Source organism: Mustela nigripes, chromosome 2, assembly GCF_022355385.1.
Source record: "Mustela nigripes isolate SB6536 chromosome 2, MUSNIG.SB6536, whole genome shotgun sequence".
NCBI classification, from domain to species: Eukaryota; Metazoa; Chordata; class Mammalia; order Carnivora; family Mustelidae; genus Mustela; species Mustela nigripes.
In genome coordinates, this window is record NC_081558.1 from 5,134,843 (window position 1) to 5,155,577 (window position 20,735).

General features: G+C 45.0%; 1 protein-coding gene across 1 annotated transcript in view; it reads right to left on the minus strand.

Moving 5' to 3' along the window:
* Positions 1–20,735, minus strand: part of HNRNPM (heterogeneous nuclear ribonucleoprotein M) — a 40,723-nt gene that overhangs the window by 3,017 nt on the left and 16,971 nt on the right. Inside the window, 12 exon segments of the mRNA XM_059388834.1 lie at positions 1–511; positions 2,502–2,555; positions 9,707–9,784; positions 10,230–10,274; positions 11,570–11,671; positions 15,204–15,264; positions 16,130–16,179; positions 17,002–17,155; positions 18,591–18,626; positions 18,744–18,782; positions 19,886–19,979; positions 20,065–20,072. The exon segment at positions 1–511 is cut by the window's left edge and continues 7 nt beyond it. Of these exon segments, the coding sequence (XP_059244817.1) occupies positions 1–511; positions 2,502–2,555; positions 9,707–9,784; positions 10,230–10,274; positions 11,570–11,671; positions 15,204–15,264; positions 16,130–16,179; positions 17,002–17,155; positions 18,591–18,626; positions 18,744–18,782; positions 19,886–19,979; positions 20,065–20,072 (1,232 nt within the window).

Below are 20,735 nucleotides of genomic sequence, written 5' to 3' on the forward strand. Positions count from 1 at the left end.
TTGTTGGCGCCCATGCGCTCCAGGCCGGTGGCCATGCGATCCATCACAGGGCCCATGCGCTCCAGGCCAGCCCCCATGCCTGCGGGCACCATGCGCTCCATGCTCAGGCCCATCCGCTCGATGGCAGGGCCCATTCGCTCCACACCAGAGCCCATGCGCTCAATGGTCTGGCCTACGCGGTCGATAGGCGCGGCCATGCGCTCAAGGCCGAAGCCCATGCCGGCACCCATGCGCTCCACGCCAGACCCGATGCGCTCCATGGTCTGGCCCATGCGCTCGATGCTGGAGGCCATGTGGTCGAGGCCCAGTGGACCCATGCGCTCGATGCCGGAGCCCATGCGCTCAACGGAGCCCATGCGGTCCATGACCAGGCCCATGCGCTCGATCTCAGAGCCCACACGATCCATGCCATGGCCCAGGCCTGCGCCCATGCGCTCCATGCCGGCACCCCCAATGCGGTCGATGCCAGGGCCCATCCTCTCGATCCCAGGGACACTGCCTCCACCTCCACCTGTAAGAGGGACACAAAACACAGGCAGGTATCAGGGACTTGCGCACTTGGGTGCACACCATGCCAGGAGGGTGACCTGGGTGCAGAGGCTTAGGCACTTCACAAACTCAACCACAGTTCAGGAATGAACTCCCCCAACAAGTTACCATCAGACATCCCTCAAATGTCAACAACTATTAAGGCAGGACAGTGAGGACATCATCTTCCTATTTCTGTGACACAGCTGAAATTTCCATAGTAAAATTTAAGAAAAAGAAAACCCACTCTGGAGGACTTGTGTCCACATGTATCCCGAGTTACTCTGGAAGCACCTAGTACTTGTAACTAGCTTTGTGAGCCACGGTTGTCAATTCCCCAAAACTCTGAGGTCTCCCCACCAAATCTAACTGAGAAACGCTCTCCATGAAGGAGGCTTGGAAACCCCACCCTGAGCTGGTCAGCCTGCGTGACGGATGACATGGATTATGTGTGACAATTCAAGTCACTCACAACCTCTACCTCTCCCAGCTTGTCCCTGCTGATGGCCAGTCTGGCTGCATTTCCTTAGCTCCTCCAAGCTTAAAGAAGCTAGTTTACAGCCCCGTAATTAAGAGGAGATAAAGAAAACAAACAGCAACACAGATCCTCTATGTGTAGAGGGAGAGAGAGCCGCTCCCAGGGAGCCTCACTCTGTGAGGAAAACCCCCAAATGACTTGTGTATAACTGTGCGGGCTCTGGAGAAAAAGAAGTCGATGCACTGCAGAGCAGATCCTAGAAGAGGCCTAAAATCAGTTCTCAATGCCACGGCTGAGCCGGACCCATGCCAGCACGCCAGCAATGCAATGACCCTGTGATCCTGCTAACTCGGGAGGAGGGTCTAGCTCCACCCCCAAGGCCACCGCCCGCCACCTCTCCATATGCGGAGCATGAGGGTCCTTCTCACACGAGTTTCACCACCGCCACTACTGCCACTGCCACCTGCCTCTGAAAAAGGTCACCTGAAGCCCACAGCCAGCCCACTACTGACCCAAGCAGCCCGTGTAAGAGGTAAACTCAAAAGTTTCTGAGTCTCTGATTGACCTCACATACCCCTCCACTTCTCCATGACTATTTCCTTAGTCACGCTAAAGAACAGCATACCAAGTGGCAAAACAGAAACACAATTTTAAGAATATTACGACTTTCAGAGCAAAATTTCTCAGAAACTGTTTTTTTTTTTTAAAAAAAGGCAAGATAACTAGAAAGGGCAGATAGCATGCTCAAGAACATCAGAGGTCGGGCTGCCCGCCTGGATGCCAAAAGCAGCAGAGACAAGGGGAAACGGTGCCCATGTGGAGTTTTAGACTGAGAGCACCACAGAAATAACCAGCAAGCAGAGTTACCAAGGAAATGCCAAGACACTCAGAGCCACTGGGGGGTGGGTGGTGGGGTCAAACTGAGAAAAGTGCATTTAGTTTTAAGTACCCATAAAAAAACGTGTATTAAGGGAAGGGTACAATCCAAAATGTTTACAGTGCTCATCACTGGGCAGTGTGCCTGCAGAGATTTACTTTCTGCATAATTTTCTGAATATTCATCAGTACACATATACACTTTGGTGAGCATTTGTTAGGGATGGAACTAGTATACTTTCATAATCCGGTATTTTCTTTTAGGAATTCGCAATTTTATAGTATTTAAAAACAACAAAGCCCCCAAATTGCATGGATATTATTATGACGACATGGCTAGCACTTAAACAGTGCTTATGTGGGTACCCTTTTCTATGCATTAACTCATTTACTCTGCACAACAACCCTATGAGGTAGGTACCATTATATCCCCATTGACAGTATGGAAACCAGAGAGGTTCAGTAACTTGCCAAATGTCACACAGCTAGGAAGAGGCAGGGCTGGTTCCCACCCAGGCAGTCTATTTTAGAGCCCACGCTTTCCACCACTACACTCTACTATCCCCGGTAATAACAGCCTATTCTAAAAATCAAAACATCAAAACTAAGCGTTTCCTACCTCCTCCCTGCTTTGCAATGATCTCTCCTCTCTTCAGTGCATTACTTAGGATTTCTAAGGAAATCAGGAAGAAAAAAAAATTAGCCAAATTTCTCTATGGTAACAGAAATTTGTTTATTACAGATTCCAGAGTAAGAATATTACTAATTTAAAAATAAAACAAGGAAAGGGGAAAGGGGTTAAGAAATACACATACACAGACAGATCATTTTACTAGAGTTAAGAGTCCTTGATGACGGGTTATGATACCAGGATCCCATGTAGCTCCAGAGTCTGAGGCCCAGTTGGCAAGACCATCTGGGAATGTGCCCAGCCGAGCTAAGTAAGAGCCAGTGTGCACCAATGAAGTGAGAATTTATTAGAAAATCAGAGCAAGAATGGGGCCAGCAGCACAGTTTTCTAAAGCTGGTCCAGACCCTCAGTACTCAGGCTGAAGCCTGCACTCCCCCACCAGATCCAATCAACACCTCAGTTACCCTCCAGCAAGCTAAAGCTGTGGCTATACTTACTGCCAAAACCCTGAAAACCAGCAACTACACGCAGTGCTTTAGTATATGACCTCATTACCAAGTCGTGCCTGGAAAGACTCCAGCAAGCTGAGCCCTCCGGCCCCACCTGGAAGGTGCTGGGTGTGATGATGACTACATGACAGAAAAAGCTTCAGGAAAATAAAAACCCAAACTCATCCAAAACACGTTCAACACCTTGTCCAAAGCAGAAAACACTGTTGCTTGTTTGCCAACAATTCATCCAAACCTCTTCAAATTCTAACGCTATATGGTTAGTGTGCTAGCTTTAAAAAGATTCCTCTCGGCCTTTCCCTGTGTCAGGAAACATGTACCCACCCCCTTCTCTGGTCCCAAAGTGTGCTCAGCAATGTGGACCGATAGCCACAAAGCACATCTCACATTATGACCGAGACCACAGAGATTAACCCTAATCCCACAGATGTTTCTGGTGCTACAACTACCTGTGACAGGAAGGACACGGGAACACATACCAAGAAAAATAGACCTCCGGCCTGCGAGCGAGCAGAGCTTATTGACTCGGTGACCCCTGCAATCTTGCTCAGCATGCCCAGGCCCACCTTCACATTCCTAAATTGGCACTGAGATCAAAAGATTCCTTGCAAAAGCTCCACAACTGGCACACCACTGATTTGAAGAGAAAGAAAAAATTCTTTTCATGGCCATTCAGACCTCCCTGCTCTGACTCTGAACTTGAATCTGTTCTTCCTACCCCAAGTAGACCCTCACCTCCAAGCCTCTGCACATGATGCTGTCAGTCCTCTCCATCTGCCAGTACACCCTCTAGTTACACTGAGCCCTCTCACACCCAGCCTCCTCTAGCTTAAACTCTCATCTCCCACCCAGTCCCACACTCCTGCTCGGACTGCTCTCAGCAGAACACTTCTATCAACTCCGTAGAAAATGATCCCTTTTGTGTGTTCCTCACCTTGGCGGCCAAGGGCCTGGGAACCAACACTTTCATTGGCACCCTCACTAAGCCACTTCTATGTACGGACTTAGGGTGCTGCCCTGAGTCACTAAGCACCGTCTCCTCAGCTGCACCATCTCCTTCAAGATGAAGGATCCCAGATCTACATCCCTGCACCGCCAAAAACAGCGGTTTACAGAAACACGGGCAAAGATCTACTGCCCTGATAGTAGAGCAGGGACACTGAATGGGGAGACACTACAGAAGGCAGCACCAAAACGATTCAACTTTCAAGTGAAAAAACCCAGAGAGAGAGAGATCAATCAGTGAATAAACAAAATAAAACACCCATCCAGGCCAACTGGTCCGAAACCCCAACTTAAATTCAGACACCTTTTACTAAATTGGGCGTGATCACAAGGAGCAGCAGGGACTTCCAGAACAAAGTCCTTTGCTCCTGCACTTTGGGAGGTCTCAAGACAAAAAAAAAAAAAAAAAAAAACCAGTCTCAATCAGAGAGAAGGTGGCAAAGTAGGAGGAGATAGCACGGCCTACAGATGACATTTCTATTCAGGTCGGGACCGGGAGTTTCCTGTTGCCATGAGAAATGATCTCACCAGATCTACCCCTTTTCCACGAACCAGGACAGGGCCACCAGCCTCCTCACAGAGGTTGAGAGGCACCCAGAGCGGTAAAGGATTAAAGGCCTAAAGCAGGAAGAAATGCCTGTGAAAGCAAAGTCATGTGCCATCTTGTTCATCTCACCCTCGTTATCCACAATTTGTTACCTGCAGCCAAATGACAAGTTTTTAAATATTTTTAAAAATATCCTGCTGCTGCAGGACACAAAAACAAAATCAATCATAGACAATTAGAAACTTTTGGCTGACCCAGTCACATAGCTCATCCCCAAAATTCTAAAGCTTTGGAATAATCTAAAGCAGAATCAGTCAGTCTCATGAGACAAGTAAAAGGAGGAAAAAAAGGGTAATCTTCCTTACCAGCCTAGTAAGACACAAGAAAATCCTTCCAGCTACCTAACTGCCAGCAGGGAAAAAGAGAAACAAGTCTCCACCGAACAACTGTTTAACTCTAATCTGAGGGAAACAGTCTCCAATAGTTCCTGATTTTCTTGGAGAACACAACACAAGGAAGATGGGAGTCCTAGAAATAATCTGCAGAAGAATCTGGTCTCACTGATGAGCTGGATGACGAATCTTTCTAGGACCTTCATAAATTCTAAGAATATATCTAATACAAATTTACACAAAAGGGCTTAAAATCTGCACACGTAACTCAATGGGTCTCCCAAAAACAGAGGCTGAGCACTCTGAGGCAATCCCCTAGAAGCTTCACTACCGCCCAGTGCTACAATGAGGCCTACTAGCATCAGAAAACTCCCTCAGTTCCCTGAAGCCTCTTTTAAAGGCACCGGCAAGCACACCATGCTGTCTGATAACTAGACCACAGTGCCCTAGACAAGGGAACTCACACCCCACTCAGCAGGGTCTCGGAAACCTCTACCACTCCAAAGAGCCAGTGCCATGGAAACGCAGCGGTTTTAGCTCCCACAGCAAGCAAACACCTCACACCAATGCAGCCACAGAAACCCCTTGGAAGGACTACAGGAAAACGGTGCTATTGATACCAGTAAAAAAATTCAAAGACCAAAACTTTTTACCTAGGTCTAGAACACATTCGATTTTTTTCAGACTATGGAAAAACAGCTGACTTTGCCTAAAAAGAACCTCTGACCTGAGCGTGAGCCTGCGCCCCCGGGGGATGACCCTGCCCACCTGAGGCCTTCTTACCCATTCCTCTGCCAAGGGGCTCGCCAAAGCTTCGAGACATTCCCATCTTGTTTCTGGCAAAGTCTCTCTCAAATCCTCCACCCATGACACGCTCCATCTCTGTGGAGAAAAACAGTACCCTAGGCCTTGCCAGGAATACCACCGTGTTCGACATGACAAATTCACTACAGGTACGCGACGGCCACCACCAAGTCAGGATGTTCACTCTTCCTATAGAGAAACCATCATCCGCCCTCTTTTCCTTAAAAGTCACCTGAAGTGAATCCCTGAAAACTACCTACCTTTAATCCATGAAGGACTAGCTAACAACTTCCACTAGAGGCCCCCAGCGCAGAAGGCACACCAAACACCTGCTCCCACACCACGCCACGCCACACGGGCGCACGGGCGTCCAAGGCAGGCTGCGGACACCCGCACCTGCGGGTACTTCCCCCAGGCCCGCCCCACCCTGGGCTCTCCACGGTGCGAGGAGTGCACGGAATCTTCACACCAGCCGGCAACATCATGCCCCTTCACAAAAAAAGCAGCTCAAATGCCTTAGTAACTTGTCTAAGGCCACATGCCTGGTGAAGGGGGGAGGAAAAAGCTGGAACCTAAGCCCAAGGCAAAAATCCACGCTCTACTGACACAGGCACATCCACACAGAACACAGAAACACGCCTGCATGTACTGGGCCTTCTCTAACAGAGGTGGGGTCATCTACACACAGCTTTTGGTAGGAACCTCATTACTTTTTTCTACACTGAAATCAAGACTTATGTGTTGCAAAAGTCTCTTAAAAACAAAGGTCTTGGGCGCCTGGGTGGCTCAGTGGGTTAAGCCTCTGCCTCCGGCTCATATCTCACGGTCCTGGGATCAAGTCCCGCATCGGGCTCTCTGCTTGATAGGGAGCCTGCCTCCTCCTCTCTCTTTCTCTCTCTGCCTGCTTCTCTGCCTACCTATGATCTCTGTCAAATAAATAAATAAATAAAATCTTAAATTTAAAAAAAAAAAAAAGGGGTCTTGGGGCGCCTGGGTGGCTCAGTGGGTTAAGTGTCTGCCTTCTACTCAGGTCATGCTCCCAGGGTCCTGGACTCCCCACCAATCAGGGAGCCTGCTTCTGCCTCTCCCTCTCTTTCCACCTGCTGCCCCCCCTGCATGTGCTCTCTCTGTCAAATAAATAAGTTAAATCTTTAAAATAAGTAAATAAATAAAAACCAAGGTCTTTTAGCTTCTGTGGGGAAAGCCTTACCACAGCTGTCACCTGCTGGAGAAAGCCTTTGATGATCCCATCATTGGCTACTTCTTTCCTCTAAATCAAGACAAGATGTGTATCTTACTGTGTTTCCCCCTCCCACACTGAGAGGTCCTTGAAAAATCTAGTTAATTACTGTTGCTCCTTAGAAATCACGTAAACAAGTGCTATATAATGACCACCTTTTATTGCACAACTACCAAAAATGGCTACATGCAGCTCAAGTCCCTAAGCTTTCAAAGTGAACGTGTCTACCAATGGGGAGGAAGCAGGCTAGCCACCACGAATTACACAGCAGAGGGGCACCTGGATGGCTCAGTCTCTTAAGCGTCTGCCTTCGGCTCAGGTCATGATCTTGGGGTCCTGGAATCAAGGCCTACATCAGGCTCCCTGCTCATCAGGGACTCCGTTTCTCCCTGTCTGCCTCTGCACTTCACCATTCGTGCTCACCCTAATAATAAAAGTAAAAATCTTAAAACAACAACAACAACAAAAAAACAACGGTGCACTTGCAATGATGAACTTGCTATCACAGTCTGAATCGACCCAACGGAACCTCGAAGGTTGGTGCCATGCCATCTGCCGAAAACATAACCACCTTGCACAAGCTTGCATGTGGTCAGTTCGCAGAAGGGAAATCCCAGAGTGGCACTCTAACGGACAATGCTCTGCTCTACTCCTTTAATTCCTTATCATAAAGAAGGCAGCACTCTGCCCCCTTGAGATAAGGAAGTCACAAGTAGGTATCCATTTGTCAGCAAAGGCCTCAGAACTCATCTTCCCAAACAAAAAAGAAAACTAAACAGAACTTGTCTTCCCAACTATTAACAGGCTCTACAGTACAGGGAACCCTCTGTGAAGTCCAACGAACTACCCAGAAAGAGAGTTCTCCTAGTCAAATATTGTGTCCTATCACTGTCTGGCGCTCAGTGACTTTTTAATTTTTAATTTTTAACATGCATTCTATCAGGACTTGACCTCTACTGATGATTGGCCCTGAGAATGATTTCTAATTAGTCTAATGTCAACACCTACCACCATGGTAGATACGTTTTGGTCACCAACTAAACATTAAATTAAATCCAAAACATCTTATCAACTTTTCCTCCGATAAAGTTGATTACACTCAAAGCTCAGAACACAGCTCAAGCAAAAGAAGTCCCTGTTGTCTATTGCAGAGGGTAATGAAAAAGGACTCAGAGTACCTGTATCTGAGAACATCTAAGAACAAGGCATCAAAACACATCCTCTCAGTGTGGCTCTCCAAGGGAATCAGCTCTTTGAACCTTTGATCACCAAGCCGAGAACTGTGACTGTGGCATTCCACCTGCCAGGTTACGGGGGACTTTGCCCACGGGCTCAGCACAGCCCCAACCGACCCCCACCCCCATCCACATCTAAGTCACATCACTCCACTCCTCTGAGCATTAACCCCACCTCCTAATGACTCATCTGTTTTGAGTAAACACTTTACCAAGCCAGACTCCTCCAACTCTCACTTTTTATTAGAATTCCTGTACACATTATGAGCTACAGGCTAGCCTGAAAGTACACTGGAAATTCAGACCTTTGTCCTCCATTCCTAATGGTGAGGACTTCCCTACTTCTTTTTAATCATCATCTAGAACCAGGCAAACCCATGAAGGGCAGTTTAATCATCAGAATTTTCTTTCTTTCCAGTCTGACAGTTCCAGTCCATCCTAGGCAGATAAATGCTCTCTTGCTCTCTGTCTTCACATTAAAGGATACCGCAGGTCAGCAAAGAACATTTAAATGCAAAACATTAAGGACTTTCGATCCCAGGGAAGTTTAAGGGAAGCAACATCCCCAGAGGTTGGGGGGGGGGGGTCAAAGAGTCAGCCAAACCCCAAAGGATTTCAGAAACACAGTCTGCAGGGTTTCTCAAGGCACACTCTCCAGCCCCGCTGAGAAGGGGCTGACGCCCATGCTGGAGGCAGTCCCGAAACGGCAGGATCACAGTGGGACTAAGAGCCAGGCTCTGGAGCCAGAGAGCCGGGATCCACATAAATCCCATTATTACTAGCCATGTGACCTTAGGCAAGTCACTCTCTGGGCCTCAGTTTCTGATGAAATGGTGATACAAGTACCTACAAATCATGTGGTTCTTGCAAGGAAAAAATGAAAAACCAGTTACTATGATAATATATTTCTAAGTCGAAAGCTCTGTTAGATGTGAAGGACAGTACACCAAAATGTGCACTACGTAACTGCTGAATTAAATCAATGTATCTGCTCACAACTCAAGAGTTATCAGAGCCGATAATCAAGAGCTGACGCCATCCAGCACTCTGGGAAAGACAGGAATCTGCTCAAAAACCCCAAAGAAACTAAAACTAATACCTTACACTTGAAGACAATTTTAAAGTGAGCAAAACATAACGACAGGTATCTACAGGATGCTTGCTAGTGCTGGAGACAAGAGAAAAGCTTTACTATTTTACTAGGTAATTATTGGGGAGGTTCGGAACACAGGACACACAGTTTAGTGACTAACGGGATTAACACTTACCTCCTAGGAAGTCTGGCTTCTGAAATACAAACTTGTGATTTTAATAACACTTAAAGCAATTCAGAGACATCTAATTCAATAGAAAAATGAATGGGGCAATTATTCATTAAAAATGGGTGTGCTGCCTCAAGGAAACCCAAGAGCCAACTGTGAGCAGGGGCAGGTGGAAGCAGGAAGGAAGCAGGACACTTACCATTTATTCTGCCCATGTTCATCCCTGATCCAAATCGACCCATGTTTTCCATACCACCACCAAAAGGTCCCTCCATGCCTGCAAGAGACATTCCCATTTGAGTACCATTCCAATGACACCGCTTACACTCACCAGGAGAAGAAAGATGTTTTCACAAGTTTCACCCTGAGCATTTCCTGCCAGGAATTTCCTTACGTAGTCTAAGGGCTTTTGGGGGAAAAAATGCTAGTCCCTTGCCTGAAAATCGCCATCATCAAAAAGCTAACCTGATCCAACCCCTTTAAGAGACAAGCAGAGAGAGGCCCAGAGAGATGGAGTGATTTGCCCAAGGTCACAGAGCTAGTTAGTGAGAAAGCCAGAACCAAAGGCCAAGATACCCACTGGAAAGACTGATGGGTATTTCTAGGCTCAGACTTTTTGGAAAACAAAGAGAGAATTCATGCAAGGCTAAGGGAAAAGAAAAAGGTGAGAGAAAACCATACCTAAAAGTGATTACATTTGTACTTCATTTTAAATCTCTTACCTCCCATTTTATTTATTCCAAATCCTATGCCTTCCATTCCCATTCCTTAAAAAGAAAAAGTCAATGCAAACTAAAATTATGTCAAAGCAGTAACGTTTGAACTTAAAAAAAAAGCACAAGAAATTCCAAATCAGCAAATGAACAAAAAATACCCTGGTTATGAATATATTTTAACTGTCAAGGAAAAGGGGGACGGAGGGGGTCTACCGTGTCACCTGTCAAACTATCATGTTCCAAGAAACTATGTCTTTAACAAAAGACTTTAACAAAATAATCACCACATGACTCAAAATTCTTTAGGGCCCACATACAGTTTTAATAAATAACCAAGTCAGACCACTTTAAACATGATATATAATCACAAACTGAACATTCACTTTTTGAGAAGTTTATTTTAAGGAACGTTAAGTTTAAAAATCTTTTTTTAAAGATAAAATTCCCTAAATAAAAAGCAGTTCCTAAAGACACTGAGGCTTCCCTCCCCACCATCCCTTTCTTCTTAGGCATTAGTCAGGGCTCAGGGGTGGGGGCCAGGGGGGACACACTCAGGGCCATGTGAGATGATGGTCCAGGGTGCTGAGGTAAGCCCAGAGTTTAACCTGGGAGGGAGACAAGGGATAGCAGAACAGTAGCAGGGTGAAGGGACATCCATCCTGCAACTCAAAGGATTTCAAGAGAGACCTAAGGCTGTGGTCATAAAAATGAAATAATTCTTAATAGTATATAAATGCTTCATTGCACAGAATGAAAATGCTAAACAGAATTTAAAGCCTATTCTCACAGAGCTTTCATTCACCAATTATTGCTCACTTTCTTGAACAAAGACAACACTGAACACCATGCCTCTGCGGCCTATGACAGCTATGCTGTCTCGTAATGAGGCCCTCCACACCTTTTTATATCCATCAATGCCCCTACCATAGTCTAGAAGCTGTATCCACACCAGGCAAGAGCCCAAGGGGTGACTGCGTAACGTAACAGACTGGCAGTGCTGTGGTCCCATGGTCAGACACCTATAGTCTCTGTCACTAACTGATGGTGTGACCTTGAGCAAGACCAACTCTCTGGCTTGTCTCCTCTTATCAAACAGCTTAACTACCTCGGCTCCGAAGGTCATGAAAGGCTAAATTGCAACGTATAAATAACTTTAGAAAAAAGGATTCAATTCAGTAAAAATACAAAATACCGCTTTTATCAAAATGAATCAGATAAATAAGGAGGGACTTCTGCCCCATTGAAATCTTTATTCCATTTGAAGTACTCAATGTCCAATTATCCCAACAGTTCACTTGAGTTAACTAACTTGCCCAGACACCTCCAAAGCACACTGTTGTTCTCACCTGCGGGTCCTATGTTTCCCATGCCAATGCCTTTATTCAGGTGATTGGCATCAATAGGCTGTCCTCCTGGGCCTAACCCCATGCCAATACCACCAAGTCCATCTGAAAAGAAAAGAGAATGTTCTAATTGTAGAGTCCACTTAAAAAACCGTAACCTTCCAAGGGAAAAAGTCTTCTACTGTGTTGTAAATGTCACACTCCGTTCCCAACCTCCCACCTCCACAAGCAAACCCAGGACCTAATTCATACTTGGGAGCTATCCCTTCCAAGACAGAACTTCTCATATGCAGACTGGAGTTTGTGGTATGTATAAAACAAGGACAAGTGAAAATCAGTTACTTGAAAATTACAGAGAATAATGAACAACCCAAACGTAGGAATCACGTATACTTATTTGCTTCCCTAAATCTCGAAATGAGAAATGCTTGATTTAAAAAGGCTATTAAAGCGCTGCCTAGGGGCGCCTGGGTGGCTCAGTGGGTTAAGCCGCTGCCTTCGGCTCAGGTCGTGATCTCAGGGTCCTGGGATCGAGTCCCACATTGGGCTCTCTGCTCAGCAGGGAGCCTGCTTCCCTTCCTCTCTCTGCCTGCCTCTCCGTCTACTTGTGATTTCTCTCTGTCAAATAAATAAATAAAATCTTAAAATAAATAAATAAATAAATAAAGCGCTGCCTAGATAGATGGCTCAGTCGGTTAAGCATCTGCCTTCGGCTCTAGGTAGGTTCGAGTCCCATATCAGGCTACTTGCCGAGCAAGGAACCTGCTTCTGCTTGTGCTCATGCTCTCTCACTCTAGCAAACAAATAAATAAAATCTTTTAAAAATAAAATTAAGGGGCACCTAGGTGGCTCAGTGGGTTAAGCCTCTGCCTTCGGCTCAGGTCATGATCCCAGAGTCCTGAGATCGAGCCCCGCATCGGGCTCTCTGCTGGGGGGTGGGGGGGGAGTCTGCTTTCCCCTCTCCCTCTCTGCCTACTTGTGATTGTGATCTCTGTCAAATAAATAAAATCTTAAAAAAAAAAAAATAAAATTTAAAAGGCAATTAAGGACATCAGGTGGCCAGCAGCACAAATGTGCCCAATCTCCACCTCCCAACCTGGAGCCTGAAGGACTTTCCCAAGAAAAAACAACACTATAAGCCAGCCAATTAACGTGCTGGTCATATACCATTCTCTGACTCTACTGTCGGCTGTTTTCTTTCTTTCTTTTTTTTTTTAAAGATTTCATTTATTTATTTGACACAGAGAGAGAGAGAAAGACGTTCAAGTAGACAAGAGAGGCAGGCAGAGAGAGGGGGAAGCAGGTTCCCTGCTGAGCAGAGAGCTGGATATGGGGCTTGATCCCCAGATCATCCCAGGCAGAGGCTAAACCCACTGAGCCACCCAGGCGCCCTGTGGGCCATGGGCCATTTTCTTAAGAGTGAAGCCTAGTGTTCTCTTCTGCCCAGAAAGTTTCCTAACCTGTGGCTCAATACCCCACCCACCCTCAACTCCACGCTCCACAAACAAGCCAGCAAGCAAGAATACAGACCAGTATCTAAACAGCCAATAAAACCTGATAGTGTAAGACACCTGCACCTTGGTCAAAGGCTTAAAACACTACTGGGTGAGATATTTTTAAATGGAAACCAAGTTCATTAAAAAAAAAAAAAAATCCTGATACCAGTTCCCAGAAAATCTATTTAACAGCTCTGTTTTTCAAATGCATAGAAACAGCAGCAAGGGATCAGAGAGATCACCAAGGTTACTTACTCCCCAAAGCAGTCTCTGAAATGTGCTAGGAGACCAAAAGTCATGGATAATAGGCTCCCTGGGGCCCAGGGTATGCCAGCCCAGGCTCCCAGAGAGCCCTCGTCCTACCTCCTCTAGGCATAAAAGTCAACAAGAACCATCACCTTGATCCTTGGGTGATCATTGCCAAATGGCCACACTAATTAGGAGAAAGAAAGGTGTTCCTTCTCTAAAAAATGTTAATTTTCAACAGAAAATTTCAACCTTTTACTCTTGAAGCCACTGACATCCCCTCAAAATCCACCTCCATTATGCTTCCGTAATGGTAAACTACAAAGGCACTCGGTTTTTGTTTATTTTTTTAAGATGTTATTTGACAGAGAGAGAGATCACAAGCAGGCAGACAGGCAGGCAGAGAGGGGGAAGCAGGCTTCCCACCAGCAGAGAGCCCGATGCGGGGCTCGATCCCAGGACCCCGAGCCTGACCCAAAGGCAGAGGCTCAACCCACTGAGCCAGGCAGGCACGGCCCACTCCCCGCCCCCCCACCCCAGGGCCGCCGACAAAGGGATTTCTTGTCAGTGTTCTAGTCTGGGCTCCCATTCAATTCTATCTGATCTGGGCCTTAAGCATTGAGTCCCTCTCCAGACCAGAAACAGTCCCTGGCCCCCAAACAGATCCACCCCAACTGCCCCACCTGGAAGAAGTTCTCCCAATACAGCATAAGCAAGCCCTCCTCTCCTGCCACTTAACCACCAGGCTTCGTCCTGAGTCCCCCACACTCGCTGCTAGATGCACTCACTCTCACCACTTGCCTATGCTCGGGTTTCACTCAGCCCTGTGGGCTTGCCAGAAAACATGCCTAAGGCTTCACTAACATGCACCATCTCCATCTGTGAAGTGACCAGTCACCTAGTCTTCCCTGTTGAAGATTTTCCCCTGCATGTTTCGAGTGACCCTGTATAAAAACCTAGTCTGTTGTACTTCCCATACCGTAAGATGCATCCGAGGTGTGCAGCTGGCAGGGTCCAGTTTAGTTGGAGTTGCATACAACTACAGCCACCACCTCGTTCTGAAACACTGTCATCGCCTCAAAAACAAGTCTCCAGTTACCCTTCTCCCCAGGCACCACTAACCTACTTTCTGTCCACGGATTCACCCATCCTGAAGATTTCCTGCAGATGGGGACCAGGTCCAGCCACGCTCTGGCGGTCTCTAGTACTTCGTTCCTCTGCAGGACTAACACCCCGTTCTATAAATTTACCACTTACTCACTGACCACCTGCAATCACGCTGCTATAAACACCTGGATGTCAGGCTCTCTGGGGCTGCAGTTTTCAGGTCTCTGGCGTATACCTAAGAATGGCACTGTTGGGCCATAAAGTATAACCAATCTCTTCTGAGCCCAAGTACAATTTGGTTTTAATTTCCTTTGCAGTTCCTGGTTCTTCCTTCCACAGAACACTTTAAAAGCGCCCAACTACACTCTCTAGGATGTTGTCTGCCTTACCACAAAGTAATCCTAACAACCTTTCCTAAGCTGTGACTCTGTTCATTTTGTACCCTGAGAAATCTATGGAAAAACAAAAACCAAACCCTTTTTGAAACTTTCCCTCAAGAATCATCAAGAGAACTACAGAGTAACATTGCACAAGCTCGAGGGTAAATGTAATTTTCTGGGTTTGGTTTTTTTGTTTTTTGCTTTTTTTTAAATTTTATTTATTTGAGATAGCAAGAAATAGCACAAGTAGGGAGAAGCAGCAGCTCCCCCTCTGAGCAGGAAGCCTGGTGCAGGGTTCCTCCTGGACCTGAGCTGAAGGCAGATGCTTAACCTACCGAGCCACTCGGGTGTCCCTTTCTGGCTGATACTAATCAAATTCAAAACCTAAGCCACACTGAGACTACTTACGGGGAAGTTGCTGTGGACGCTCAGGAGGGAAAAAATCTCCCTTTGGTAAGGCCCTCTCATCCTGAAAAGAAAAGTAATGAATGTTAGTATTCCTTGAAGTATAGCTTTGCAAGAGCAAAAGATGGAAACAATTCCCAACAACAGAGAAACAGCTAGAAAATTACGGTCCACCTATGCCATGGAATAACATGGAAGCATAAAAAAAAAAAATTATAGAGAAATACCTTTTGTGTAAAGGAGGGAAGGATAAAAATATACACCCACGTTTCTATGGGGAATGACTAGGAACTGGGTACAATGGAAGGGCAAGACTCACACTGGATCCCTTTCATGTTTTGACTTTTGGGTCATATAAAGCAATTATATACTCAAAAAACCAAACTGATGTTTAAGGTAACTACAATTACCTCTTTACAGTTCCTTTTTTCTTTGTGAATTTGAGCCCTACCTAGACAGTCCTCAGCATGTTCCAGTCATGCTTGTATGAATTCATTATGCCCCACGGCACAGCCACGGCAGGGCTAAAAGTGATCACTGAAGTGCTTCAAAGGCAGCTCAAAGGCTGTCTGAATTAGACTGAGTACGGTCACAATACACATGACACTGGCTCAACATCCTGATGCAATACTAGGAAGAGTAGAAGCCAACGTACAAACCGTCCTTTGAAACCAATCACTTGCTTAAAGCAGGACACTCAACTGACCACCTGCCCATGCCAAAAAGAGGCAAGTGCACAAAGGATAAACATCCCAAGAGCTGCACAAGTGAGCAAAAAGTGTTCATGAATTTGCTCATCATACCGTACACCCTATTTAGAGCAGACTGATCCACAACTACTGCAGAAGGCCTGTGTCTGCTCTAAGTTATCTTGTACTTTTGCTAGACTTGTCTGAATATGTTGTGCAGGAGGAGACCCAATAACTTACCATTTTCACGTGCATTGGTCTATCAAATAGCAGTTGACCATTAAACATAGCTGATATTACAATTAAGGTTATTTCTTGCAATTCTAAAAACATGCGCAGCAAGAGAGAAATACAGAAGGAAAAAATACTCCAACTGCTAACAGCCCCTCTAAACAGTGAACTTATGAGTTCTGGTTTTTCATTATACTTACAAAATATCTGTTTCTATAATAAGCATAAATGCAACAATAAACAGAACTCAGGGCTGGGCAGGGGAGTAAATGTCAGCTTATGCCTCAGGTGCAGAGCTTTGTTTGCATAACCTGAACTTCTCACCAGGCCATCCTCTTCAGTATCGGCATGAGTTTTCTGGAGGAGTCCACTGGGCCATATACCCCACCCTTTCTTGAACTACCATGTTTTCTGGGTAAGATACACAGTAACAGCCTTATCTGAGTTTAGTGACTGTGTTCACGTGTGACATTTTCCGCTGTAACTACAAAGATGTAACTCTAGGGTCAGAAAGAAATGCTGCCTCTAGAATGAGGTCAACTCATTGGAGAAATAGGGCCTAGGACTTATACATGAAATAACAATGGAATTTCTCTCCAGAGGCACATTCTTTATAGACATCTCCCTTCAAACCAAACTTCTCTAAAAAGAGAACACTGGAAAAGATCACTCATGGACGTGTGCCTCTTTTCTCTCTATGCGGTACTGACTGAATCAATTCCATCACAAGAACTTTTAAACTCCACAGTAACGCATTCCCTCCAGCCACTCAGGAAATATTAATACATAAAGTGACCACCTTCCCCAAAAAAACCTATATTGTTAATACAACATTTAGGCCAAATTGTTCACCGAAGAGCTGAATTCTGATAAAAGGATACATATAGCCTGCACAGCTTCAATGGACTGTTCAAAAGTAACAGTGCCTATTCCACGACTCTTTCCATCTTTATCCTCAAGAATGTCTGCTCGGACCACCACACCAGCCATACTAAATACTTCCTTCAGTTTCTTCCAGCCAACTTTATAATCCAGCTGATCAAGAGAAAGGAGAGAAAATCCTCAATACAGACATCTTTAGAAAAAACATTTCCACTGTATAAGCACAATATGCTTTGGTTGGAAACAAACATCTAAAAATAACACGTTATTTTTATTACACCGGGCACAGGCTCAGCCAACAAAGCATGCGGCTCTGACTCTTGGGCGGCATGAGTTCAAGCCTCATGCTGGGTGTAGAGTGTACTTAATAAAGGTAATAATATAATAAATAAATAAAAATAAGTAAATAGGGGAGCCTCAGTGCCTCAGTTGGTTAAGCAACTGCCTTCCACTCAGGTCGTATCCCAGGGTCCTGGGATGGAGCCTCACATCAGGCGCTCCGCTCAGCAGGGGGCCCGCTTCTCCCTGTCCTTCTGCCCTCCCACCCGGAAATCACACTCTCGTGAACAAATATAATCTAAATAAATAAATAAAATGTCACAAAAACTTATGACCTACAGTACAATTTTTTAGACAGGATTCTGAAGCCTGGTCTTAACTGCTATTCACTGTCTCTTTTCTCTAAAAGAACAGGTCAACTCACCTCACACTTTTCAAATTAATGCTTACTTTGTGAAACATTAAAAAAAACTTTTAATTTTTTTTAAGACCTTATTTGACAGAGCGCGCGAGAGGGGAATATAAGCAGGGGGAGTGACAGAGGGAGAAGCAGGATTCCTGCTGAGCAGAGAACCCAAAGCGGGACTCAGTCCCAGGACCCTAGGATCACAGCCTGAGCAAAAGGCAGAGGCTTAACTACTGAGCCACCCAGGCACCCCTAAAAAAAAATTTTTTTCTTTTTTGGTTTACCATCATCCTCCCCAACTCACTTTCCTTTAGTTCCCCTTGCAAATGGCAAGGGTATTACCTTTCACCCCAGACACAAGAGGGAGGGAAATGTCAGCCTTGCTCATGTACTTTTTTGACCGGCACCTAAATAAACCCACAGGGAATGCAGACTCAGCTGCCACTTCTGTAACCAGCAAATTCAGTAAACATGGGCCCAAAAGGACCATGGTTGGGCCTGTGACTTATCACTGCAGTGGTCACTATGGGACAAAGTCTAACCTCAAAGCTAATTTTAACAGATCAAGAAGAGAACATAACCCTTTTTCCTTAAGATTTTATTTATTTACTTAGGAGAGTTGGGGGAGGGAGAGCACAGTGAACAAGAGAGAGAAAGAGAGAAGCAGACTCCCCGCTAAGAAAGGAGCCCAACGCAGAGCTCAATCCCAAGGCCTTCAGAGATCATGACCTGAGCGGCAGTCCAAAGTCAGATGCCTAACCAAGCCACCCAGGCGCCCCAAGCATAACCCTCTTTTTAAAAATATTTTCCTCTCAAACAGAAGAACGACTTTCACAACATATTGACAAGATGATTTCATAGAGTTCTGATTTTCTAGTTTAGACAGTATTTCCATTTACTTACATTTGCTACAAATACTGTGCTTCCAAGTCTTCCAGCCTGCAATGCATGGATAATCTCATTTGGGATGTTAGGATTATTTAGGATACTGGGTGGGATATTAATCATTCCTGGGCCACCTGGTCCCATACCCATCCCACCGGTCGTAGCCATCACCTTTTGCATTGCTCTCCTGGCATGTTCACCATCAGGATCCTAAAACAAGCACAGAAGTGTTAGATTTAACTGACCCAGCGACAACTAAGACCATGATCTCACAAAAAGTGATATTCCCAAAACTCCAGAGATCGAGAAGTCGGTGGAAAGCAAGTCTCGAAATCTATAACAAGAAATCCAAAAGAACTCAACCAGCAGGCTAGGAAGAGTTCCAGCCAAAGGAATAGGAAGAAAGAAATGTGTAAAATTTAGCTCTCAACTTAACTAAAAAAAAAAGGGGGGGGGGAAGGGAGTGGTTTGATGACAGAATTAGTTGGTAGAACATAGAACACTTCCAGATGGAAATAAGATCTTCACAGGCTTGGTATAGTTGAATCTCACTAATTTTCAATGGGATTTTGTAATTTCTGATAACCCCATCAGTGATTTTTTTTCCAAAAGTTTGAAAACGCAGTTCTACATCACCGAGGTACTCCGGTCCTTCACGTTTTTCAGGCGTTTGACTCGTGTTAAGGTCTCAACAGGTTTATGAAACTCTGGCATTGGCACTAGTCTTCAACTTTTTGCCCTTTCATGTGTCTCTTCAACACACAGAAACCTTAAACCCTATCACGCTCTCCTGAGTTCTGAATATACTCATCTTCCTTTAAGATGTCAACATTAAGTCAGGGAGCGCTCTAATCAACAAAAACTTCCCTCTCCCTCAAGGGAGAAAAGATAATCTGGCTTGGATTAGATATCAAAGTAGATTAATGATAAATTCACTTTAGAGAAGAAAAAAGATTGGCTAGGTAAGAGCAGGGTTCAGGATGGGTAAAACTGGAGGCACAGAATCCCTTAACACGCATACATACACCCCATGGGCTCGGTCTGAGCACCCCTGAAAAAAAAACAAGGCAGGCTGCTCTAAGACAAATGAGACGTTAGGAAGGCAGTAAGCGGTTGCTGAGGATGTGCTCGGCCACTATTCCAAAGTTCTTACAGGAGTGACTACCGCAGCCTGTGACTGACCCTCTTCATTAAAAATAACAAGCTGGTCTGCTCCATAAAATGTAGTCAAGGAATATTTCTGTCTTTTCCTAATTCCAAACAGGGACAACTCGACAATTATAAATGGTATCCACATTGTTTCAAGAGCTTACTTCTTTGACTTTCAGTGGTCTTCCACTCAGACTATGCTTGTTTAGAACTTCGGCAGCTTTTTTCATGCTTTCTTCCATCTTGAATTCAACAACGCTATGAAGAGTCAAAAGGAGATGAGTGAAACCAGTCCTACAATTTAGGAGGCTCAATTGCCAGTAAGTAACTAGACAATACTTACGCACATCCCTTTGGAGGAAGCCACAGACCAGTCAGAAGAGCAAGGAAAGGGGGGAAAAAAGAAAAGAAAAACATAGTAAATATCAATGACAGTTACATAAATTACAAATATGATTTATGTAACAAAGTTAGTTTTTAAATTAACCCTTCTAAGGGGAAGCTCACAGGAAATGTCTTGCCTCGCCTTCCTCATTAAAAGCTGGACTCCTCATTATCTCCTCTGCCTGCACATTACCAGCATTGCACTATAGTTACTGAAGTTGTAATAAGCAGACCTAAATTCAGGTTCTCCAAGAAATCACACAAACTTTAGATCTGCTTCTCTGTACTCAAATCAATTCCTTATCATACTCCTCCTAAATCCATCCCTTCCATAAATTAAAGCTCATCCTTTGATTGTTCTAAGCCATTCTATTGCACAACAAAATAATTTATTTTCTCTTTAAACTAGGCCAATTTTAAACGTTCAGGTTTTAATATTTGTTTTACAATTTACTGGCACAAAGGCGACTTTTCGGAATCTTTGGTTCACACAACTTTCAAATTCAGCAAACGACCAAGAGTAACATTTTCTAGACAAAAACACACGTTTTACATTAATATACCACCGCTAAAATTCCATGCATAATTCACACACAGCCAATTCCTCTGTTAACAAAGAGACAATGCTGC